Source organism: Anopheles ziemanni, chromosome 3, assembly GCF_943734765.1.
Source record: "Anopheles ziemanni chromosome 3, idAnoZiCoDA_A2_x.2, whole genome shotgun sequence".
Classification (NCBI taxonomy): Eukaryota; Metazoa; Arthropoda; class Insecta; order Diptera; family Culicidae; genus Anopheles; species Anopheles ziemanni.
The window spans coordinates 266,602-293,152 of NC_080706.1; the positions used below are offsets into that span (position 1 = coordinate 266,602).

General features: G+C 40.9%; 3 protein-coding genes across 3 annotated transcripts; 2 read left to right on the forward strand and 1 right to left on the reverse strand.

The window, feature by feature from the left end:
- Nucleotides 1-104: 104 nt before the first annotated feature.
- On the reverse strand, nucleotides 105-8,785 carry LOC131288902 (A disintegrin and metalloproteinase with thrombospondin motifs 7). Its single transcript, XM_058318083.1, has 12 exons — nucleotides 8,713-8,785; nucleotides 7,862-8,087; nucleotides 7,210-7,372; nucleotides 6,321-6,455; nucleotides 6,116-6,244; nucleotides 5,598-5,959; nucleotides 5,419-5,520; nucleotides 5,227-5,340; nucleotides 1,392-2,101; nucleotides 950-1,331; nucleotides 761-878; nucleotides 105-695 (listed from the first exon to the last, which is right to left on the reverse strand). Exons 1-12 carry the CDS (start codon nucleotides 8,783-8,785, stop codon nucleotides 105-107), a joined length of 3,105 nt encoding a protein of 1,034 aa, XP_058174066.1.
- A 3,268-nt stretch (nucleotides 8,786-12,053) lies between these two features.
- Nucleotides 12,054-13,232, forward strand: LOC131288910 (putative nuclease HARBI1). The gene is made up of 4 exons (XM_058318090.1): nucleotides 12,054-12,187; nucleotides 12,254-12,686; nucleotides 12,750-12,894; nucleotides 12,964-13,232. Exons 1-4 carry the CDS (start codon nucleotides 12,054-12,056, stop codon nucleotides 13,230-13,232), a joined length of 981 nt encoding a protein of 326 aa, XP_058174073.1.
- A 9,276-nt stretch (nucleotides 13,233-22,508) lies between these two features.
- Nucleotides 22,509-26,551, forward strand: LOC131288913 (uncharacterized). Its single transcript, XM_058318094.1, has 6 exons — nucleotides 22,509-22,554; nucleotides 23,376-24,157; nucleotides 24,240-24,422; nucleotides 24,571-24,639; nucleotides 25,602-25,688; nucleotides 26,480-26,551. Exons 1-6 carry the CDS (start codon nucleotides 22,509-22,511, stop codon nucleotides 26,549-26,551), a joined length of 1,239 nt encoding a protein of 412 aa, XP_058174077.1.

Sequence of the window (26,551 nt, forward strand, 5' to 3'; positions counted from 1 at the left end):
CAATTCCCGGATGTGGGTACAATAAGCTGTAGCATTAATGTTAATATAACATATTCAAATTCCCGCGGCTTTTGTTTGCGTAACGATCTCTGCGGAACGTGCTATCAAATAGTGTTGTTAATTTCGTAATCGTTTGGCGTAGAAGGAGATGGCAGGTCGGGCGAAAGGATTTCTTCTGGCGTTACGGTGTCAGGCTGGTCCGTCTCCGGATTCTTTTGTTGTTTTGCTGGTTCTTGACACAAAGGTATTTCGTCGCCACAAGGTTCAGTGTCGTTTGGTCGCGGTTTATTGTTGCAGTGTACATCGGGGCGTGCGTTGGAGTTCGAGTCAACGCACAGGATTGACCTCCGGCGAACTGGGGCGACGATTTCACCAGACTTCCGGCAGGTCATGGGACAAAGTTGCCACGGGCCAATCCACCAGTTGAATGGACATGGATCATCGTTGCAGTCGCGTGTGATCTTCTCGTGTCGCTTGCCAAACGCATGGCGCAGACACAATTCCTCCTTGACCATTCCTTTGCCTCGATGGTAGCATACAGACTCGCGGCTCTGTTTTCCACCTCCGCAGGTTGCAGTGCAGACGGACCAATCGCTTAATTTCCAGTAATAAGTTGATTGATTTTTATTGTTGTTGGAAGGAAGCGTATATTCATACCGGATTCCTACATGATTATTCTTCTTTTTGATAATAACCTACAGAAAAAGATAAATGGATAGGATAAAACATCTGTTGGGGCCATAGTTGATTGGTTACCTACATAGACATGAATGTCCTCCATGATAGGTCCTGGTATCTTTAGTCTCTCTTGTTCGTTTTCCCGCTCGTACAGACATAAGCTACTGGCTACTTCATATTCTCCAGGTAGCTGTATAAAACTAGAATATGGTACATTGTAGCGATTTCAACATTACATGACATTGCCATTAAAATCAGATTATATACTTACTGATTGCAATTGAGATAACATTCGGTGCCCGTGACACTTCCCACCCCAATGAAGTTCTTCGAAGGCGCCGTCTCTTCGATCAGGACATTACGTGCTCCGACAGGAATCAGCAGCACGTCATGCATGCCATCAGTGGTGTTGATCTTTCTTATGATTTCTCCCTTTTTCACGAAGCAGGTATCGCCCACCCCTCCACAAATTCCACAACGGTCTTCGGTGGTGTTAGAGTCGACGACCCAATCGCATCCAACTCTACGGCAGATGCCACCGATGCACATATCGTTCGTTCCCAGGTTGCACAGGGTGCCATCGGCTGCAGTGTCGCCAAATGGCACGATCATTGTATCCTCTGCATTACTGCAATACAGTTCACATGGTTCATCTGCGGAAGAAAAGAATCGTGTCAACGGGATGGTACAATTTACACGTATGTTTCTATTACTTTTGTCGAAGTATGGAAGCCAGGAATACTTTTCGCCCTTGATGAAATCGTTATCATGCGTTGAACATTGTTCCGCACGAAAACTAGGAGTTCCGAACGGACAAGGTTGCACGTGACAGGTTTTGTAACGGGCACGTTCACCGATGCAGAAGGTTCCTCCGTGGGCCGGCGATGGATGGTCACATTCGCGAGTTTGTTTGGCAATCCCGACACCGCACGACCTCGAACAGTCACTCCAAGGACTCCAATCTCCCCATCCACCGTCCACCGGGGCCGGAAGCTCCTCCACATCCACACACTGTTGATTCTGGCACCACATGCGACGTCCACAGTTGGTACCTGGGGCGGCCGGACGAAGCATCGTCGTGCAAACGTCCCCTACAAGACACCAGAGTTGCGTGCAAATCTCATCCAGCTTAGAGCAGACGGTCATCTCCTCATCCGTCGAGTTGAACTGAAGCCGGCATTGCAAATCCGCATTGTACATGGCACCGGGTGGGAGCTCTGGGTATTCGTATTCCTCCTGGCTAGGAGGATCCTCTAGACATTTACCGAGACCTTGGTCAAGAAAATGAGTTATGTCGCGTCGACTGCAGTTCGACCACGACACTTGCATTGTGTCTGCCTCGAAGCTTGGCGTCATTATGTGCAGTATCGGACCGATGCGATGATCGCATCCAGTCTTAGCTGTATCGTGGTACATTCCAAAGCTAAAAAAGGCAATAATAATGTAGAGTTTGTCGTGCTGGTTGCATAGTTGAAGGCGTACAAAACAGAAGGAAAGGGTATGACGGTTATGAAAATCAACTGTAATGGTGAATGGATTGGAAAGTTTCTAAAACACTGCACGAAGATAAATATTTACTCTCCTCGTTTTCCTAAAAGGAACTATAACATAAGCGTACGTTGGCAATGAAATAGCCGTGGAAAATTTATAAAAATAGAGTATATGATAAAATATAAATTGTACTACTGCGTTGGATTCACATAGTTTGCAAAGGCAAGACGTATAGGAAAGTATAGAACGGCAAGACGTATAGGACGTCACAAGTCACACTGCGACTTCTGATATAGCTCTTATTGAGTCCCACTTCTATCGGATCAGTGCAGTGCGTTGTTCACAATTTAAACATAATACCTCAAGGATGTAAAGTAATTCAATGCGTTAATGCAGTTGATTGCTGTAGAAGATTCATGAGATCAATCAAGGGTTGAGACGTTGTCGAATATTTCCGAATGAGTATTATACTCCTCGCAGTTGGTATAAATACTACGTACATCACTACTTGCGACACCGAGCGCAGTGTGATGGTTGGAAAACAAACTGTTTGTTATGAAAATTATTGTGAATTGATTGCTCTGCTACCTGAGCTTGAGAATTAGACTATTAGTTACCAACTGCGTGTGTCTGTGGATATAAATTACCATACATTCTACCCGTAGCACCGGTTTTCGTTGACCAAGTTTCGATTGATCAGTTGATGAATTCATTTTCCATGCAAACGACGATGAATATTCAAGAATAAAAAATGCCAGACGAGACTTTACGGAGACTTCGTAATATTTCTATTGTAGGCTTCCTGATCTCCTGTATAGCAAATGTATTTGCTTCAAACGAGTGCTTCTTAACACTTTGTTGACGGGCGTTTTTTTCCCAAAACTAGCTGCTGTCACCGGGGCCAGCCGCCCCGGTAACGAACGACCGATCGAAACGGATACGACGAAACGAACCAAAAACCCGAATGCTCGGCTGTGCAATGGTATACGTGCGACGTACATGTCCGTCTTTCCGTCCTCAACGTTGAGTCAAAAACAGACGAAGATCTTCGTCTCCCGTCAACAAGGTGTTAAGCTATATGCTACATGATTTTTTAGTGTGTTTGTATGTAGTGTGTGTGTTTCAATCTCGGTACTACAATACAAATTGCTTTATAAAAATATAATTCAGTGGTTGTTATATTCTGGTAAGGTGGTATAAAAGTGAATTAAAAGAATTCATAGTTTTTTTCAGGGAGTGTCTCATATTATCGAAACATTGCCATGATTAAAAAGAAACATTGAACATCTCTAACTATCATGTTCGATGTATACAGCGGTACTTTTTTTGCAAAGTGCATCAAGGGGAGGGGTCTAAATTAAAAATTAGCTATGATCTAAATAATTGCTGGATAATTAATCCTCCGCCAGCACACCTCCATCATGTCGTTCAGTGCAGAAAAAATGTAGCAGCAACTGACGGGAGCAGGCTGCAGGACGGGACGAGGCTACCGTTACCGGCTATGAGGTTCCATTAGTGCGAATTCTCATGAATGGCTTTGTCACGGTTGTTCGCACACTTTACATCTTATTAGCATATTATGCTAATTTTACGCACGACCACCGCTATTGCCTATCCAGCAGATATGAACACTGAAGTCCATGGTTTTGCTCTATAGGTTTTACCGATTGATGCAGAATGAAATAAGAACGAATTCCTATATTTGTAATACATCTTTGAGCGTTGAGCTGTCACTTTTGAAGAAAAGCTGGAGCTACGAGCCAGCCCGTAAGGTCAATTTAGGCTGCCATTAAGGACAGAGGGCGTGGTATTCCTAAATTGAGGTGGAAGGATGGGGTAGACGAAATCACCAGTAAATCTGTGAGCGGTTTCGGAAGTTTCAACCTTTAATTGTCGCTTTATGCGCGATCATACTTCTTTCTTATGGTAAAATATTGTTGTCAAGGAAATCTTATCTAAAATTCATTGAAGTATTGAAGGGAATTGCGAGAGGACAATAAAAAAAGAGTCATTCGGTTGTTTAAAAATTTATAATTGAAATGGAAAATCCCCTCAACAAGTTGGTAGGTTTTCTCTATTAAGGAATTAATGATATCTTATTGATGGACGATCAACGTTGCATTGCGTGCACGATCGTTGATACAAATTATTTCCCGATAAAACATGACGTACTGTTTGCCAGGCACGTATGAACAAGCACGTAGGGTCGCTGAATTGGCCGGAGACCAATCGGACAATTACTATTCGCACCGCCATGGCCGAAAGGAGGTGGAGCAACCGGTGGTGGGACTTAATCGTTTGCCAATCCCTGCGCCCGTTTGGTTCAATTAAAATGCGCCTTCCTCACTCTCTATCACCACTTTCAGCTACAATAAATTATTCAACGTGTCGATACAATTAGGGCTCATAAATCTTGGGCCACAAAGTTTCACCGTGGTAGCGTGTAAGTTTCACTAGTGGCAAAAGCTCATATAAATAAGAAAGCATCCAACTGCACCGGGTGGGACCGATATCGCTTTGCAAGGTGGCATTTGTTCCATTTTGCAGGCTATCAGAGTTTCGGTGACATCTGATATTTTCACACAATTATTCTCCGTCCAACAGCAGCGATTGAATAATTCATCAGCGAGGAAGTAATCAATCAAAACCCGTCATACAGCTTACCGTCAGCTTGGATTTTACTGTGTCCAGAAGCGAATCGAACGATCATAACAGCTAATGCAAATATTGAACAACAATTGAAACATGCCGGCTAGTCGCAATGTTGTGTCGCAGGCGTTCGTTAAGGTGAGCACGATTTAGGAGGATCTTAACGAGTGGTACGTTGGTCCGACTGTCAAGCTAGATTAGTTCTATACCTTGTTAAACTGAGCGCAAAGTATTCGTAGTGACAGTGTCACCGACGTAGATGATGTGGGCGATATGTGGACCACCATCGGTGTAAAGAGATCTCGGTTAATGTCAACTTTTCCCTTACCGGTCCTGTTCAGGACACAGTTTCGTAAAGTGGTCATCTAAAGTGCCCGATTCGGTGAAGCATGAACGAGAAGCACTTACTTGTGACCTAGCTCGTGGGATATCGTGTGTGCTAAAGTAATTCCGTTGTCCTCGTTTACACTACACGATTTATCAGGTCGACACATGCCACCTACGTTTGCGACACCAAGGGTTCTGTGTAAAAATGAAGTTTCGTCAAGGAAATAATATCAGAGAAATACGCGGAAGACATGCAATGGAAATATGACTTACGCGCATCCATGATTTGAGCAGATGTTCTTCCTAGTCACTAAAATGGCCACGTCATGGTGATGCGGATCTTCGTCAGGTTTTGGATTTAGATTCCTTTGCCAGCTGTTGAGAGGAAAACAAAAGACACAATTAGAAGCGACGAACCCCGATTATATTTTCAGATTTTCAGAAAACATTACCGGCAAAAGTTTTCCAAAGTATTGCCGGCCATGTGCGTGATATTGAAGTCTGCATGTGAGTGCTCCTCCTCCAGGATGATGATTTTCACCACCGTCACCTGGATCGAGTTTCCGATGGTTGGATCCTTATACAATGATGACACCATGTTCATAATCATCAAGAGGTACTGCTGTAGATCAACATCTTGATGGAACTGTACCATCGAATGATCGGCTACGACGAGGGCTTCCACGTGACGCGGTTTGCTGATGGATCTCTTCGTGCGACGATTGTTTCGCCTTCCTGGGGTCTTTGGAAAGTCGACATCACCGAAAAACATCTCTGCTTGATTTCGCGCTTTTCGGCCGCCTTGGACAAGAACCTGCAAAGAAAGCCTTAGGAAATTTTATACACATTCGTAAACAAGCTAACAAACAAGCAAATTCATGCAGCGGTGTTGTTTTTACCGAATCACACCCTCGATTATTCGCACTTCTATAGAAAAAGTGTGCGAGAGTAAAAGACAAAAGGACATTACCTTTCCTTGATGTTGCCACTCCAAACGGGTCTCTGTCAACCTTCGAGGCTCTCTGGTTCCACAGTTGCTGAGATGGCGCTTCTTGCGTTTTCGCTTTCTTTTCTGCTTATTGGCTGACTTGTAGTTTTTCTATTCGAAGAAAGTTAATATGTATAACATTGGTTCCATTTATCAATTCCACCCTGCTAATATTGCCCAATCGTACCTTGCTTGTTGATGGTGTCTCTTTGATATCGGTTCGCTTGAAAAGTACATGAGGGTGTTCTCCGTTCGGTCCTGCTAGATGGTTCTTTGATGGTTCAATCCAATATTCCGATTGATTAGTTCTCAACACGCCAGTCTACATGAAAAATGAATAAATAAAATAAAAACCCAATGCATCATTTCATGTGGGGATACATTACAATTAGATAAGCTTGCAATCTATTGTTTTGTTCAGTTTAACGATCGTTACCGGTTGTAACTGACAAAAAGCTCAGTAAAATGTTAGTACAGTATGAACGAAAACGAAAATGTTGTCGTAAGGTTTTTACAAGAATATTAAAAATGTAAAACAGATGGATGGATATCAAAGGTTTTATCAGGAATACTGTACTGAGGCATATATTTTTCATCGTTGTAAGTTGAATTAATCTAGGCTAGAATTAAAATCATAGAATTAAACATCATTGAACTAAGGTGTATGTGTGAGAAGGATATACTCAACCTCTGTCGAGGTTTATTTTGATTGAACGACGCCTGAAACGGTGGCGTCGACTCACGACTTAAAAATTAATTATTTCGTCTTAATCAAAAGGCAAGGAGACAAAGGGGTAAAGGCGATACAACGGAGTGACTTGAGGACACGACTGAATCGATAATGATCGGTGTCGCGGGACCCGGCGCCAGAAAGGAAGTCGCCACTGAGCCGCGCCGTGGGTCTGAGATCCAAATGGAAGAATGCGAACAATGCTGGCAGATATAACAGAACTGACGCGATTTGTTGTAGTGCTGTAAAATGATGCTTGACTAATTTAGCGGCTCGCATCGAAGAAAGCTGGAATCTCGACTATTAGTTGCTCAGCGTGGATGGCGCCCACCAGCATAATACTTACTAGTCCGTTGCAAGCGGATAGTGCCACTCGTGATTGGTCGTGACCTCGGACCTGGCCTTGGTAGTGACAGTTGATGTGCTCCGTCGGGCGAACGCGTGTGCGAACGTCGCGCCTGTGCCGTTCGACGACCATTAAAGGCGCTACAAACGAAGCCGTCGATGGTCTGGTTTTTGTTAAGAAACGCAGTCGCGGGCCACGGGAAAAGACAGAGAAGAAGAGAAAACAGAGAGTCGGCATGATTATTCTTTGGATGCATCCACTCGCATCGGTCTTGCTTTGGAGAGGTCGAGCGCACTCTGGTAACGAACGAAACAAAAAAGGGAATAATTTGAACCATCAATGCCCAACGTAGCGCCGCTGGCTGCGACTACGACCACTGCTAGTCGGAAGGCGAGACGCCGGTCGGAAAACTCGTTTCGCCAACTGTGGCGTTGATAGTGGCGCCTGCGTGATCGTCGTGCGCCATGGCCCCATGTAGCGCCACGAGGGCGAGGGTTGATTTGATGGGAAGGTAACAATATCGTTAAACATTCTTCCCCACGGTCGGAGTTTTTTTTCGATAATAGCTATGTCGTAGTGCTAGCAGGGGCTAGTGTAAAAGCAAGAAGAATACTGGGTGTGATTTTTGGATCTGGCATTTAATTTAACTTACTCGAGTTCCAGATGAAGCGTTTCCTCATCAATATCGAGGTGATAATGTAGCTGTGAAGGAAAATGCTTCGGCGCGTTTCGGCGAAACCTTTTGGGATCTTCATGGATGGTAGAATGTTTGCCTGTTTCATGATGGTGTGTTAAAACGTGTGAGACGATTTCTCCGAGATGGTTCACCTTTCGCGGAACAATCAGCTTCGCAGTCTTAAGATGATGTGTGTACAATCCTGCCGGAAAAAAGGAAGAAGCGTGGTGGAGATGTGAGTAGAATAAAATGATCTTACATGGTCTGGAGTAAGATTTACAAACGTTGGAATGTTTGGGATAATGGTTAATGGATGCAATAAATTAGAAATTTGTAGACAAACCCTAGTGTTGGCTTCCATATTTTTTTGCTTTGGTCTAACGACCGTCTTCCGATAGAAGCTCTCATCAAGGGCCTTCTAGACTTTTTCTTATTGCATACGTGGACCGTCAGTTCTCCGTACAGGTCAAGGTAGTAGAAATTTAAACCTACGCTGCCGAGGAGATGCTACAGATCACAAGATATCTATAAAACACCCACCATTATTGGCTGATTTTTTTCAGGAATTTTGTCCAGCTGAAATGTTTGCGGCGTAATGTTAAAGATTTTGCCTTTTCAAAATTGCACATGTTTCCGTGACGATAATAACGTTGGATCATGCAGCTCTATTTTTTTAAATTCTTTTCGGATTTAGAGTACATTTTGTTTTTGTAGATTGAAATTGGTAATAATGGCTAATTTTAATCTATGCTTTAGTAAAACTTTACTGGGGAATTAGGTATAAGGAAATATGGCTAAATAAAGTCCAGGGATTGTGTAAAACTCACCTTGATGTGTAGATTCAGCAGTGAGAAAAAATAATGAAAAAATCACGATGTGCGAAAGTATAGATGAAATCATTTTTTTTACACTTTCGTCGTTGAAAATAATAAAAACATACACTTTTGATTGGGAGATCACACAATCAATATTGACTTTGTTTCACTTGTTTTTCGATTGCTCTCCTTTAAAGGCAATGAACGATTGGTGCAGATCGCAAACTTTCGGCACTTTTGTTTTGTTTCAGTAAAAACTCAAACCGATGTTGTCAAAGCGTACCACTGTAACGTGTAAAGCCACTGGCTCACCGCGAACTAAACTCAATCTACGTACACTGTTTGACTAACGATAAAAACGCATTGTAAAACAAACACTTTTCGATGAATACATCATGTGAGCATAGCACTTGTTTTGACACCCGTGCGGGTTCGTATAAGAGGAATTCTGTTCGCTTGCAAATAAGTAGTGCAGCCTAGTCGCTTAGCCATTATCAATCGATCTGATCATTGTGCGCGCACAGATGACGTTCGGGAACTCAGTTTTCACGTTCTATGGTTAATAAATAAAAACGAAATTGCCTCGCTACATAGATGGATAGAGCACAACAGCATATCAATAAGTGACGAACAATGATATCAATGAGAGCACTCGTGTTAAGCGCGACCAATCAGTCCGAAAGCGCGATCGCAAGTGGCAAAACGTGTGAGTCAGGATCTACATCGGGGCGTGCAATAGTTTCACGCTCCAGCACCACAAGTTGCCGGGTTGGTGACGGTCGCGGTGGAGTCGCAAGACGACAACAAAACGACACCGTTTCACGTTGGCGCTGCTGCGTCGTTTCCACACGTCCACAAAGATGGGCTTTAGCTGCTGTTACGATGGCTTCTGCGGTTAATTTGTGGTCGTCCGGTTTTAGCTGCGCGCCGAAAGATTCCGGAACCGGACTGATCGGTCGAAGTTACGAGAGACGGTTGCGCGGTGGAATGCTGGCGACGGGGTTCCGAGATCGGCACGTTGTTATCTCCCGGAGAGCATCGGATAACAGACCCACTCCAACGGGTCCGTCAATGGGTGCCGCGGAAAGACGAAAGTCGAGACGTTGCCACGACGTTGAAATCAGGCTCGCACCGATACGTTTCTGGCTCTAGCTTTCAGCGATGCGGCTCCGTTGACTGAAGACACTCAAATAAATTCACGACGATCGTGCGAGGCAATATAGCAAATGATCAGGTAAAATCGAAATCAGATAAGGCCTAATCGAGTTTTAATACTGTCCCGCCAATGTCGTACATCTTCGAGAATGGGTTTTCGTTGTCGTCGTGCCACCTTCAGCGATGGCGCAGTGGTAGACGCAAAGGGTAGATGCGACAGAAATAGACGCTTGCCCGTCAGGCGCCAGGTTTTATTGAAACATGCCGCCTGATTTCGGTTGACGTGGGCGTTTGTTTAAGTAGTGCGGCTTTGTTTAAGTAAACGTTGGGTTTTGGCGTTGAACATTTATTCGAATGAAAAATTGATTTTTAAACAGGCTCACCCACCCAAAAGGAAAACGCTTTTGTATCTACAACTTTTATAATGTGTTCGATTTGTGGCAATATGGCCTGTTTGTATGGTCGCAAAACAGCGAACATTGTAGCGCCACTGATGCGCATAGTAAATTAACTTTTTCCCGTTGATCGTGCTATGATACTCTTCTTCTTCTTGGCGTAACGATCTTGTTGGTCATGCCTGCCCGTTAAGGGCTTACGAGACTTTTTTACCCTATTGTGCGTGGATAGTCTGTCCTCTCGTACAGGGGAGGGTCCGGTCTCAGTTGGGATTCGAACCCACGCCGTCGAGGTTGTGAGCCCCGGCGCTCATAGGCCGATGTTCTAACCGGCGCTACCGCTCGGCTGTCGCGGACCCCCATACTATGATACTATTCAGGTCAAATACATACAAAATAAAAACATCAATAAGCGGAAGTTTTTTTAGCTAAACCAAAAAAATTGACGTATAGTTAAAAAAAACAGTTGTAGTAGCTATAGATTATGTGGCTCGTGTTGTTTTAGTTTTTAAATAAATAACGATTTGAATAGCAGAATACTTCACAAAATGTACTCTCGCGTAAATCATACGCGATTTTCCAAATGTCGGCTTCCACTCTGATTAAAGCAAACGAAACGATATTGCGAGCGTCAAAACGTAGTTCTACGAAATCAGCATCCATTAAAATGATGAAACAAAGTATACTATCAAGAATTTCGATTTGATGGGATCGGTTTAAATAGCAAGCAGATGATGGCGCCAGAAATTTAAATGTTAATCGCTCCAGTCAAAGATAGTGCACGCCGCGATCGGGTAGGCAGAAAATATGCTACAATTTATGATTGGGACTAATTAAGAGTTTTACGAGAAAGCGGTTTCTGTTATTTTATCGTTGGTAGCAGCCAACCAGATGCTAGCGGATGCCCGCCACGAACGAAGACAGTGTTAAACATATGATGAAGCTTATAAATATTCGACAATTCGATTGAAGAGGTATGCTATTTAAAACCGAAATCCTCTTGTCTTTATAGGTTGCTGATTTATTATATAATCCTTCCACGGGATTGATCGGATTCATAAAAATAATTCCAATGTCTATCCGCTGCAACAATTTCTGTCAGCCCATGAAATAGGTTCATAAACTCATGCATGAACTCTAACCGTGCTAGAGGGTTTTAATCATCACAAGATCTTTTTAGTGGAAATAGTCTTGCGGCATAAGAGCAAGTGTTATTCATTAGGTCTCAAGGCAGGCACAAGATTTCTGTCTAACGAATAGGTAGACAAGAAAGATCACCTCAGCTGGTTGCTGGCTATCTGTTTTTCATGTGTCACGCTTAAAATGCAATGAAATGTACCAATCGATAGCTTGTAACGGTGGAAACTTTAAACGAATGGATTTTACGCAAATAGATGTAGCTCTCCTCCGGACAATTACATTTTTATTTTTTCATTTATCTAAATAGATTGGCAACTTTTTGCTTGAATATCGGAGGCTCATGCAGTACGTATTCTTAGAAGCATGCTTTACCCTGTATTCCATCGTTTTATAATACATTAGGGCCTATTCCGAACGAAATCGTCAAAGCTAATCGATCGTATGGCAAATAAACGATCGTCATATAAACCACTCGAAATATGTATCACGAACGATTTTCATGAACAATCGTCAAATGAGATAACGATCGTCAAGTAAACTAGCTTGAAAGCAGTCAAATTTTACTGTAGTGTCAGATTAGTGATCATTCGTGTGATTTGAGTACAAACCAGTCGGTACTTAAAAGTGAATTTAATTGAATTGTGCAGACCATAAATGCGAAATATGTTTTCGGGAGTGGTATTCGTCGTTAATCATGGCTGCGATGACGACAGTGACGAAGAAAACGTTATGGATTTGGTGGCACATCGAAGAAGACTACGCAAGGAAGTAGATCCTCTTGAATTACCGGAAAAAACGTATGTAATGCCTGATTAAAAATTGCAAGAACGTGTTAAAACGTTAAAGTGTAATCTTTCTTTCAGATTTATTCTAAATTTCAGGGTTTCAAAGGCGCTCTTCCTTGAATTAGATGGTTTGATAGCCGATTCGATTGCCCCGAAGCACAATCGGGGGCTTTCTCCCCGAGTAAAATTGGCTGCAACTTTGAGATTCTTAGCTCAAGGTTCATACCAGCAAAGTGTGGCCAATGATTTTGCTGTTCCAATCGGGCAATCGACATTTTCGAAAGTATTGGAACAAACTTTGAATGTGTTGGAATCCAAGCTGGCACACCTCATATCGCTAGAAATGACGGAAGATGAGAAATCAGAGGCACGGAGATATTTTTTTGAAAAAACGGGTATACCAGGTGTAGTTATGTGTGTCGACGGGTCGCATATAAAAATAATACCTCCGCATGAAGATCCCGTTTTGTATTATAATCGCAAAGGATTTTACAGCCTTAATGCGTTAATGGTAAGTTTCTAATGATTTTCAACCTAATTCGATTACATATTGATACTTTAACTATCTTTACAGATTTGCGACCACAGCAAAAAAATTCGATATGTAAATGCGAGGTTCAGTGGATCGAACCACGATTCGTTTATTTTTAATAATAGCACGTGCATGGGTTTCTTTGAAGACAAGTGGAGAAATGGCGAGAGAATGTTTAAGCTATTAGGTAAGTATATCACTTATTATACATATGTGTTCCGATGTTAAATATTTATTTTCATTTCATATCTCATAGGTGACTCTGCATATGCTTCAAAGCCATGGCTTATAAAGCCGTTTAGAAATCCGGATCCCGACACGCCCGAATCATCGTTCAATTTGAAGCACTCTAGAGGGCGTTCAATAATTGAACAAACTTTTGGATCGCTGAAAAATAGATTTAGGTGCATACTGGGTGCGCGACAGCTTCATTATGCTCCACCGAAGTGTGTCAAAATAGTGAATGTATGCTGTGCGCTGCACAATTTATGCATTCGTGAAGGATTACCCGAAATTGAAGATTAGGTGTAGTGAAAGAAGTACAACACATAAAAAAAATTGATTCTCATTTTTTATTGATTCAAGTATTATACAAATAAATTTATTATGGAAATTATTTTTTTATATGACAATGCATAATATAATCCAACACATAATCTTAACATAAGCACAACTTAAACGTAAATGGTAAATCGCGATTAATTTTTTTTTAAATGTTCTAAGATACTAAAATGAAAACTTTTAGTGTCTTCGACATGTTTTCTGGCACTGTCGGCCAGCTCACCCAAGATTTTAATCAGTTGATCATTTTGACGAATCAAAATATCAATGCTTTTTTCGTCCTGGCTAGTTGATCTTTTTTTAAATATTTTTTTTCTATTCTTTTTTTCTACGACGTTGGATGACCGTCCAGCCTCTTTATTATTGTCCGACGATCCTACTTTCTCTTTCTCGTTACCATTGGTGGAGTGCATAGGTTCTGCTCGCTCTTCATCATTTGAACCTTTGTTAAATGGCCCTTCTTCCTCCTCAATGTTAAAATCTTTCCTGATGGATGGCCCTACTTCAAGTTCGATGATCTCAATTATTTGACCAGATTTATCGTTTAAATTGCCCTCTGGAACACCTATACAAATGCTCTCAGGTACTCCCATTGCGTTTTTATCCAGATGCGTAACTGATAAAACGCGCTCATCTATGTCATCCAATAACGCCTTTTTTGCTACTCCACCACCTGTCTTATTCATTTCTTTTTTATTGTAGCTCAATTTTCTTTTTGCGTTGTACTTCTTCTCTATCCAAACCTAAAAATAAGTAAATCATTAAAATATATTCAAGGTAACTCATTTGCGAAATGTTTCAAATGCAGACTTACTCTGCTCCATGCATTTGGTTCTTTAAATGGAGGACCTATTGAATTGAGCTTCTCCGCAACTTCTTTCCAAAAGTCGCTTTGATTTGTCCTACGACCGCATGCAACGTCAGGATTTTTCTCCATCAATTCAACCAGCATCTGTTGCTGTTGTTTTGTCGTACGAGTGCAGCTAAAAAATATATTTTTAATTTATTAATGATCACACTTGAAAGAAAACACTTTAAATATTTTTTTTATGCAGTCACACTTGTACTCACTTTTTTTTATCCATAACTTTAGTTCAATCTTCACTTCACACACTTCACAAATAAAAACCGATAATACGGGATACCACTTCGATGAGAAATATTCCACAGACTGCCGAGCGTTACCCTAACCAGGTTCACACGAACCAAATGGAACCAACGCGGAGCACCAACGGTGAATAAATCTGCTTTTCTAAACTTGTGTGCGTGTTTGGTGTTAATCTTTGTACTTTTCAATTTGTTAGTTGAGCAGGTGTTACAAATCTCAAGCTCCCTCATGGACGGATTTGCGTTATCGACTGGTCTTTTGTCATCGATAACACATCGATCGTCATTGCTGTTGAAAAAGCTTATGTGATACCTATAACGATCGTTAACTCAACTGCTCGACAAATTTACTCACAGATGGCAGAGCTCAAACGATTTTATTGACGATTATTTCGACGATCGTCTGTTTGAACGGATGTGATAGGGTTTCACTCAAAACGATCGTTTATGTTTGGCTTAACGATCGTTTACCTTTGACGACTTCGTTCGGAATAGGCCCTATTCATTCGTGACACATCAATCGATCCTCGGTCTTTGCAACAAATCGGGTTATCGTTTCCTTTCAAGCAATGTCTGTCGCTTACAAGGCGATGGTCGTAAATGTTATATTTCGAAGCGCCACCGCTTTCCGCAACTGATTGTGTTTTTCAACCCACAGAGAAGGCACTCTTCTGTGCCGCTGACATAAAATTCCCATAAAATAAAAATGAATAAATCAATTCCGAGCCGTAGAGCGTAGTGTGCAACCTATTGTCGTTTGTTCCTTTCTGTCCCAGGCCAGCGACGAGCTTCGAAAATCGCCCATATACCGATTGACATTAGCATTCGTCTTATCACCTGTTAATTAAAGTGTCATCCAAAATGTCCCAGTTTGTTACGGTCGTAAATCGTTCGCCTTATTATGGGATGCAGGTTCGAACTCGCTCCACTAGCAGCGTCACGATAATGGCTTTAGCTTTGTGGGCTTACGCCGATGATATTCGAGCGTTTTGAAACGTAAGCCGATTCACTGGTGGTATTTCCACGAGAGTAGAATTTTAAAGTTTCTGTTTTTGCAAATTATAGGTTTTTGGAAGTGGGGATTTGGTCGCAGCTTTATATAGTCTTTATTTCAGGCTCCAGCGAAGTCGACTTGTATCGTTTCGTGCTGCTTCACTAAGTCGGACTACGTTTGAGCTCCATTCATTCGATTATTTGTTTCTCAATTCATTTCGATTTACTTTTTATTACCAATGCCTCTGACACTTTATAGGCGTAAAATTGGTCATTACTTTAAATAATTAGATCAGTTTATTTATGTGTAAGCATGCTGTGAGTAACCTGATAGCTTGATGTTCGGTTTTAGATTTGGAATTCTCAATCATAACTTGGTAGTTTTATTATAACATCGAGGACATTCTCTATTCTTCATATCTTTGAAAATACTTCTCTGCGAAGCTTATTTATAGAAGCCAATGATGAAGAAACTTGATGAAGATTTATAATATTTCCATTTATATTCGAAGCAGAATTTCTATAACTCTAGCTAATTCAAACAGAAACAAACAACAGAATTCAATCCAGTTGCGATCGTAGTTTTTGTTGAAAAAAGGAACATAATCCCTGTTTTTCATACGATTAAAAGCGCGTTTAAAAGAAAACGACTTGTATTTTTGGCCCCTGGGTGTCTCAATTTATAAATAGCTGAACAAACTTTCACTTCCGGACACTTAAGCGCCTTAGTTTGTATACTACGAGTGCTATAAAAACACACCTTGATGTTTATGCAACGTCTGCTGTCTTGTCTTATCGTTGATTGATAAATAGTGTCTTTATTAATGTCCCTAGAAAGGCGACGATTGAGATTGTTGCAAATGTGATAGGGGAGTGCCTTTTTTCTGCCGTACCTTACGGTTTATTCAGTGAATTCTAACGATGGTCAATTTCCAGTATGTGTGGGTTTTAAAAAAATCCCGTTCCTATTTTCGACCCCTGGTATACACCGTCATACCATCGTTTACCCCATCGCTCTGTCTTATGCGCTATGTACTGCTAATTAGCCATGATTTATGTTACGGGTTACTTATTCGCAAGATATTGCGCGTCTATCAAATAACCCGTGGTCAGCGGCTCTATCAACATCCTTGTTTGACCTCAGAGAGCTCACACGAACACAAACTTTCTGTGACTGTGGGGGTAGTTATTTCTGTTCGGCGTTTGGCATATGAAAGCCATGCGTTTAGTTTGTGTTATTAGTTTTCATGATCTTATCTTGTCACCCATATTTGAACATGTTTTAGCCAACCAACAATATTCAGCACGACCATAGTTTTGTGCGATTACGGCTCCGAGAGATAGCGAATGCTGGGTATGAAAGTTTTGTTAGATCATGCTGGGAATTAATGTTGTGTTCTCAATACACAGTACGAAGAATTTTATGGCAAGATAGAATTTGCCAATTTCTCAAACATACGAAATGAACTATACATCTGCTTGAGGTTAACTACCAAATCTGCGGTATCATGGAGTAACGATGCTACAAATCAAGAACTGTGTGGACCACACACATGGTTTATTTCTTATACACGATGCAGTTACCAGCTATAGTACCATAGTCTCTTAGCAGCTATACTGCTGTTGTTTGGCGTACACTCGAACTTCGAACGGCACGCGAGCATACTGTTGGCTCAACTCGAGTGGCCGATCGTGCGCAAGTGCTGTCAGCCTGAAAAGCTCTCAAACGAGCCACAAGTGACTATCGTAACATACCTTCCCTAACTGGCATCGGGATCGGTTTCAACATGTGTGTCTCGCTTTGGTTTCCAGAGGAATTTTATACTAACCTCATCCTGATGCTTGAGGAAGTATGGAAGTAAGAAGCATATCAACAAGAATCATCCGAAACCCCTTTTGCTGTACTGCACAAAAAAGACAACTTCCCTTATGAGGAGATTATTGGCTGCCTATATATGGTTTTGGAAGCTATGCGGCTTTTTGGCTCACTAAATTAGCGAGGTATATCACAACAAAGATGTTAATAAATTTGTCCACCTTTGCATGGAGGGAACTTTCTATACAGTTCCCAGATGGCCGAAATGAGACAAACCAAACAATCAATACAAAATGGTCTGTGCGTTATAGAAGACTGGTTTTTAGTTTTGTAGATAGTACAGTTTAGGGGACTGACTATCCTCATACCCAAGGGAAAACAATCTAGTAAGCCCTTAACGAGCAGGCTTGACCATGAAGAAGTATCTTGGTGGATCTAGGTATAAATTCCCAGGACGTTTTAAAATTTTTTTATTCATTATAAACTTTCACAGAGGTACCTTACGTAAATGAAACGTTTGCTAATTCTAGCATCAGTTTTTCAATCTGGATTAATCTTAAGCAAGACTTTTTTAAACATGCGTTTAACGTTGAAAGTTGTAAGCGCTACGTAACGCTTTGATATGTGTATTCCTTCCGATCAAACATTTGAGTAAAAAGTTGTTTCCATTATGAGCAATTTGGTAGATTATATTAACACAAAAAATTAATTGGTTTGTCAAAATTTAATTGGCTGTGCTCTATTTGCTTGTCTTTTTATGAGAGAATCTGCCATAAAAGGTACATAAAAACTGTAATTGGGCTGACCTGTCCAATTCAACTAAAAGCGGTTCCCTTTATTTTAGTTGTTGAGTGATAAAATGTGTTGCAGTTTTGCTTTTTGTTAGTGATGTCGTTTTTAATGTCAATGGTTTTGCGTTCGCTTTATCCTCAACTAGTGCTACCTGCGTCCGATCTTAACTTTGGGCACCATGGATTTATTAGCGCTATTTGAGCCCAAAATAAATATATTTAAAATCATGAGTGTCTCTTCGATGGTATTACTATAAATGTGCGATATTTTTGTCGACATCATAAAATGCTGTGGTTTACTGGCTGCAAGTGCTTTTGGTCCATGTGGTTTCTATAATTATAATACGTGATCTTGCAGGCCATAAAATGCCATAGAATCTGTTATAAACTAAATCGTGATAATAGCATGAATTGTTGGGCCAATTCGAAGTGCAATGGCTGTAAGACCATAGTCAGTTAGAGCAAGAGCTGGAAACAATATTGATTGCATACCTCCCAGATGGAATAAAATACAAAGGCCAACGAGGCCAGCTCAATATTTCGTTGGCCAGCCAAAACCCATAAAAGGTTCTTGGATGCATCGTACGTACTTTTCGTCCCTATTATTTACAGTAACAAGAAAAGAGAGGGGGAAAGAACCCGAAGAGATATTCCCTTGTACCCGGATGTATTTGTTTGGCCTACCATCAAGCTTCTTCTTCAAAAATACTCGAGTTAACAATAACGAATTTTTGAAGGTTTTTGGTTTCCTCCAACGTTTTTCCTTCTTTGTAATTTCTTCAAAGCTTTTGTGGAAAGGTAGAGGTAAAAGTGTGTGAACACCTTCCTGGCGCCCAAGTGCTCGTTTTTCTCCTTCTGACTCCTTTTCCTCATCATCAAACAGTATTGTATTTTGGTGTTCACCGACCCGATTACCTGCAGTCATTTTGTGGAAGATCGGTATTCTCGCTTCAACCTATGTGTGTAAGTTTTGACCACCAAAAAGACTTCGCGACGTACAAGGGATCATCGTCCAGTTTGTCGAGAGAAAATACCTCACCAAATTCTGGCTGTAAGGAACTAGACGATGAAAACGAGGGAAATTGAAGATCGTTTTCAAGCACGATGCATGCTGTGCTGATTGCGCAGAGCTTATTCATTTTTTCTTTAACAATACCTGCCGGTTTGGCTTAAGAGTTCATGGACCCTTGATGCTTGAAACCTTGAATCCCTTCGCTGTGCTTCGTGGCGCTTGTTTTTGTTATCACATAGTCTTGAAAGGCGCATTGCAACTTCATTTAGATGAACTAGAAGAAGATCATTTTCATTCGGTAGCTTGTAAATATCTCTGAACCAAATAAATGTTTCTACATACGTTAGGTTGATCCATTTATTCCACATGTTTATGGCTCTCAAGTGGCAAGACATATTATGCTGATATTATCCCAAACTCGCTTTTGATCGCTTGTTTGGGTGCCGACGGTGTTTGAATTCAATTAAAATGATTCACTGTTTACGTTCAACCTAAGCAGGGTTAACGGCAAATCGTTCAGCAAACATTATACAAAGAGTTGGAAACTGAATAATAAGTTAATTAAACATTACAAAAACGGCACAAGCCACACACTGTGTCACTGAATTCATCGATATTTTTAAATGCATAAACACTGTTCACTGTACTATGCCATCGCCTATCGTCACTGTTAAAAGCATATACCGTTTCAACAAATCGATGCTTTTTCCCACTCACTCACTCATTAAAACCATGTGGGCGAAATAACTCCAACACTTCGCACGAGAAGGAGTTGCATTATTTTTCCGCAAGCCATAAGCTAGTCGCGATACTGTGAAGCACTGATCGATATTTTTTTAGCTATGGCAAAAATTCTGTAAATATACGCAATGAATACACTAGAAGGATTGCATTCAGATCATGAATTGAAGCATATGCCACCACTTCAGTTATCTAACTACGAAACAACGAGAGACCACTCAAAGCACTTGACATATTTGTTTACGATTGGCCGCTTACCGAACTCTGCTTTAACTCGCTATCTGGTTTGTGCTGTTTTCTGTTCGATGTTCTTTGCTTCAAATAAAAAATAGAAGACTTTTACGTCAAGTTGTAAACCCAACACAAAGTAGGTTAACGACGAGCAAGCAAACTATTTTTTACTGAGAAATCTTATACCGAACTGATCTTATAACGGCGAAGACGTGAATGCACGACTGTCTTCGTTAACGGTTTGAACTAAACTGATCTGTTTTCGGCGAACTGCTCGGCTAGCAAGGTTGAGAACTTCGTGAGTGGCTTTGGAGAACTCGCCGCGTCATTGAGTGGATCATCGTGATCAATCGCCTTTGGTTGGACTGTCGGTCTTTAGTTTTTAGGTTTATCTTTTATTTTAGCACGCAATTACAAGAGATATGATTTAATTTCTTGCTACTTTTGACTAGTATTTTATTTGATTGCTTTGGGAAAAAGTGTAGAACATTCCACGATTGTTCCTAGGACCGTTGGTCTGTATGGATATCTATATAGGGTTAGTGTTTGTTTGTACAATCTTCAAAGGTCATTTAAATCTTTTCGCGAGCACTGTCTCGTAAGTCGACAAGCGCGAGAACACGATCGTCGCTCGTACATTCTGTATTTGTTCCATCTGATTCACCCTAAATATGCTATGCAGAGTGCGCCACTGAATGGCGTTTGAGAACGTGTTTTTGAAAGAGAGGAAGTACTGAAACATAAACAAAGAACCCTTACACGCCGCGGAGTCACATAAATCGTTCGTCAGACGATCTGCTATGTCGGTATCGGAAGTATAGAGTATGAATATCCATGTGTGTCTATAGCATCCGTATTTTGTTTTTTTCATCTAGTTTTTATAGGTATTGGGTCAAAGTGCTTTGTAGTGCTTTCTATTCACTAGTAGCTATGTATGATCGGTAAATTTTGGCGTCAATGAAAGCATTCCATAGTTTTATAGCGGGTGGGTTTGTTTACTTTCTCGTTGTAAAACAAAAACTAGTCGTTGGCCTACGTAAGTCTGCTGCAAGTTAAGTCCCAAAAAGGAAACATGTTGGCAACTGACGTTGGGGGGTTAATACCTGTCACCAAATCATTAATCGGTCGTAATCGTAGTTCACCGAAAGAAATCTGTCTTAAATCGGCCAGTATTGACTTTGAACTTTAATTAACTTAGTGGTAAAGAAACAAACATGGGTAGCAAATTAAACTGTTATAAGAAAAACAAAAGATAACCTAGACGCCATCAGCAAGTATATGGAAAGATATTAGATTTTACGTCTCCTTTTTGTAGAAATGCCTATGGTCTTCAAACTGTAACCTTTCGATGAATGGAACATTAGAAGCTGATTGAATGATACGTGTGCGTTTGCGCATGAATGAAGTAGCACTTCTGAGAATCGAGCTGGAGGAAATAGTGGTCGCTGCACGACCACGCAAAGGCTTTGTATTTTTCTTGTTTTGAACGTCTTTTCATTCATGAAAAATAGTGACTTGGGCGTCGGAACGCCGGAGTTTCGCTAGCGCCTCATCGATCGGCCGTTAAGCATTAATGAGACGTAAATCAACGAAACTACGCCGAGCCTTACGCCGTAGCGCCCAGCTGGGGCGGCTAGCTCGCGCACAAATGTTAATCTGCACGACGCGTTTGCCCACGTATCAACATCGTCTTGGCAAGACGATCGGCGGCACTCGCTGACCGACCAGTTTCACATTTTGTTTCGAGAGTTTCATTTCTTGTTTGCCGGCTTGTTTTCCCCTTTTGCTGTTACTCTGCACTACAATGCCCCTTTCCCAACTGCCTCGCATCTGAACATAAACATTGGTGTGTTCCATTAAATGATTAGCCCACGCACATCTACGTCCTTATGACGATAAACCAATGCAGTGCGCTCTGTAGGTTCACATTTAGACGAAACGTTTTGGCTTGAGAAAAGAAAACGAAAATTGATGTTTTAAACAGAAGTATTAACACTTGTTCCTCATCATCTTGGCGTACAAATGAGAAACCGCATCTGTTTGAAAATAAATAATTCAATATGCTCAGTTCCAAGGTACGCCCGAATGAAAAGGATATGTAAGTGTTACATAGAATAGAAATAGGGAATATAGCTAGCTATGCGAGAATAGAGCAAATGGTTTAGTACACTTTCTTTTTTGTCAACTGTTATGGCATAGATTAAATCCTTAAGCTTCAATTTTCTTTTACAAATCCAGTTCAGGGTATTAAAATAGTTAAAGGATTTAAACAAATGTCTAGGTTTTTGTTTTTGATATTTCTTTTTTATTCCGATGGGAGATGTTTTTTACAGTCTTTAACGATAGTAAAAATTTATCGAGAGGACATTTGTTGCCATTGGGGCCTGCGCATGCTTTTGAAACGCACAACAGGTCCTTAAAATGTAGCTTTAATCAATTTCCGTCCAAGTTCGGGTAATGATTGTTCAAGGGTTGATGTAGTTGGATGAAGTTTATAATAGACCATAAGCTTCATTGGTATATGGTGACCATAGGTTCTTTCTCCACAAATGTCAGACGTTTCTGCAGCCAGCTCTGAGTACAGATCGAGGTATGGTAAGGATCGTACTTTCATTAAAATATCATTTGACTGCGAGTCGTACTGTTGCTATGCGTGCAAGAATATACTTACTTAAAAACTTGGTGTTGACTTTCGTATGTATGTTATCGACTTCTGAATTCGTCATTCCACATTTAAACGGTGGTGCAAACATAATCACGCATACGGTAATGCTGGCGTAATTGTTTAACCGTAAACATTACCGTTTCGATGACCTATGCTCGAACAAAACTGTTATGTTGCATGCAATACTTGTTGTATGGAACATTTATGTGATGGGTCGCTTGTTGTGGCTTGTATGAAACAGTGTTCGAATGTTAGGCGGTTGACTTCGACGGGTGGCTTTTAAAAATAATCGAACACATGTTTGACGAAGTAATTCCTTTTGTTGTATTATTCACACTTATTTTTGTTCAGAAAATTGTAGGATTAGAGCCGAAGAAATTGTTACATATTATTGTAAACATTCCAAAGCCTAGGCCCTTAATTGTTTGAATAGGTCCTACTGAACGAATTTTGTGTGTTAATTGTTTTAAAGTTAATTAATTTATCCCAAAGCGGTAATACCTCTCCGTTTTAGTTTTATTCAATGCATTAGGTTACATGAGAGTTGCATGCGTTAATTTTCGAAACCATTTACTGTTGGAGAAATAACATTGACGTGTAGGAAGGTACTTAGTGTAGGACTACATCCGACAATCAATATTCTCATACAGACGCTTCAAGCTGGATATTAGACGTGTTGGACATTAATCGCACATTAGTATAGCATTGAGTGCGGAGTGACTACGTTGTGAATTTTCGTGCTTCAATCTAGCCACGATGAGTGGAAGTCGGGAATTGTTGGAAGCATTGTTGCGTTTTCCGAAAAAGGATATTTTCGATTGCGTTCCTTTGCATTATCTTGTGTTGAAAATGAACGGAATGGGTTGCATCACTCCTCGTTTGGGAATCCGCAATGGAACGACCATAACTACTGTGCTAGATGTTTCCCTGTTTGTAGTGAACCTAGTGCTTGCCGTCAGCATGATGGTCTACGGGACGTTCTTCGCAGAGCGACCATTGGAATCGCCAATCATGTTCATTGGTGTGAAGATGGTAAACTTCACTTGTTACGCGTCAACCATCTATGGCTTGATCAGTTGTTTTATAAACCGTCATGACATCTGGAAGTTCTACAACCAGGCCTACGCCATCGACATCATGCTCGCTAAGCTTGGCGAGCAAACTAACTTTAACCGCAGTTTTACGCTATTCGTCATGTACTATGGCGCTGCAATGGGTACTTGTCTGTTCATGATCAGCATATTGTACCGTGGAACCATGCCCTGGCTGCTTTTGCTTAATTTAAGCTACACCTACTTCAGCCTCACAACGTTTCATATCGTCAGTGTAACGTGTGTAGAGGTGGTTTGGGTGCGCAACCTACGCTTAAATAGGGTGCTTCGCAGGCAGCTTTCTCTAGCTGATAACGTAGTTGAGGCGCCAACACTCACAACGAGCGGTCCGAATCAAAAATTGGTACTACGCCAAATCATGCAAATATTTGATTTGGTTTGCGATCTGGCTGACGAAGGTAGTTTCTATTACGGGATGCAGGTATAGTAAATGGATGATTGGGTTTGAATTTCTTTTACATTTCTAATCGATGGGCTTAAATTGCTTTTATCTTTAATTATAGATTATGGTCAGCATTACAGGATCTTTCGTTTTCTTACTGTTCTACACCTTTGCTTTTACGCTGGTCATACGTTCGGTGCTCCCATTCGACAGTGTGCTCCACGCTGGTCCTATCATGTCGTACTTGATATTTTTATACAACATATTGATAGTAGCTTGTTTCGGCAATGCACTAAAACAGCAGGTAACATTTCAGTGACAAATTGTAGATTTATTTTTTAATTGTACGAATTTGTTGATCAGGCAACGTAATTTTTGTAAGCTTTCTTAGACGAACGAGCATATTTAATCACGATTTTCACGCCGATATATTCCCGTATCAATTTTTTCAGGGAACGATCACTTCGACGTTGATCGACAGGGCCATCAATTCGACAAATAATGCAGATATAATCGAGATGGTATCACAGGCATTGTGTGGGTCATTGCTTGCTGTCGCTTAATGTAACCGATCAATTTTCCACTTTCCACCCAACATGAAGCACTTCATACGAAAAGCATCGTTTTTACGTGCATGCTTTGGCTATGGTTATCCTGAATGTTATGTTATGTATGCTTTCATTGTGTTTTATTGTCGTACATCAAACCGGATTAATAATGAAAACATTTTGGGTCGTCAAACGCATCGGACTGTACGCTCATCGGAGTTCTGTTAGTTTGGTTTAGCTTGAATTTGGTTCGTTAAAAAAGCTTTTCAAAAAGCTAGTTTTTGCACTATACGTTAACTTTGTTTTTATTACGCTGCTTTGTGTGTGGTACGAGTTGATATTTTCACATGAAGTGGTGTTTCCTGAGGTTGTGAGTTTTTATATTGTACGGACACATGACCATCCCCGCAATTGGATTTTTTCTTATCTGTCGTTTGGTGAGCGGCTACGCAATCGTTTGCTGGTCAACGGATGCCAGCGGGTTGATTGAAAAGGATCCCGTGGAAAATCAAAGAATCAATTGATTGATGATTGATACTTGATTATATAACCCAAAAATAATCTATCTCAGAACGTGTATCTTACCGGATTCCCGTTCGAACCTTGGATTACCATCCATCCTTTACTTTGTTAACTTTTGGGAATCAATTTATCCACCAAAAATGGACAGTGACAGGATGTTGTTGAGTGTTCGTTGGTGTATGGTAAAGACATATGTTATTTTTTGCTGATGTATACTAAATCTTTTCATGCCTCATCGTTGCCGGTTGTTGTTGTTACCCAACTGTATTGGTGGTGTCACATCGATGCATGATGCTCTTTCGGATGGATGCGCTTGCAAATGGTTTAAACAAATAAACTGTCTGCTTCGTAAATGAACTGGTGGCTTGGATCTCGTGCGATTTTAATCATGGCGGCGGTGCGGATGCTGGCAGTTACGCATGTTTCTGATGCAGCTGGGCCATCGATCACCGATACTAACGTGTGGATTGTTCCCCTTCGATTGGACGCTGATTTTCTCGGTAAGTCTATGCATTTCCATTTTTCGTGTATATTTTTTAATCGGTATTCTTTTTCAATCCTACTAAATTAAATTGATTTATTATTTGGAGGTTTGTGACTCACCACCTCGACGGCGTGGGTTCGAATCCCAACCGAGACAGGACCCTCCCCTGTACGAGAGGACTGACTATCCACGTATACATAGGGTAAAAGTTTCGTAAGCTCTTAACGGGTAGACATGACCTATGAGGACGTTACGCCAAGAAGAAGAAGATCAGCACATGGTAGAAAATCATTTAGCAATTGTGCACTCATCTAAGAATAAAGATTTTAAATGTCTATATTTCTATAAAATTTTATTCAATCATACGAAATATAACAAGAGTTGCTAAAATACCAAATATAGTGGTTGGGTCCTTTATATGTTGGAAGACTGGCAATTAGGACAATTAATTTAGTAGTAGTTTGAAAATGAAACAAACAAATGATAAAAATAGGCAAACATATATGATACGTATAATAAATTTTCGGGGGAGCCCATGGCGCAGCGGTAGCGCGAGGAAACACCACACCACAGGTGTGGGATCGAATCTCGAGTCTGGCACCCTCCGGTATTACGAACGGCTGACCACCGATCTATAATATACCGTCTTTCGGTCACACAAACTCTCTTCGGAGAGAGGCCTTGTCCCACTAGGGGATGTCGTGCCACATAAAAAAAAAAAAAAAAAAAATAATAAATTTTCATCTTCCTCATTAATCGTATTAGCTTATCTTAGATAAATTCAATGTGCTAAACATCTCTTTCTAGATACTTTCCACTGCAGCAACGTACATCATTATACTTCTGCAATTTGAAAGTGCTGGCAGCTCAGCCGCTTAA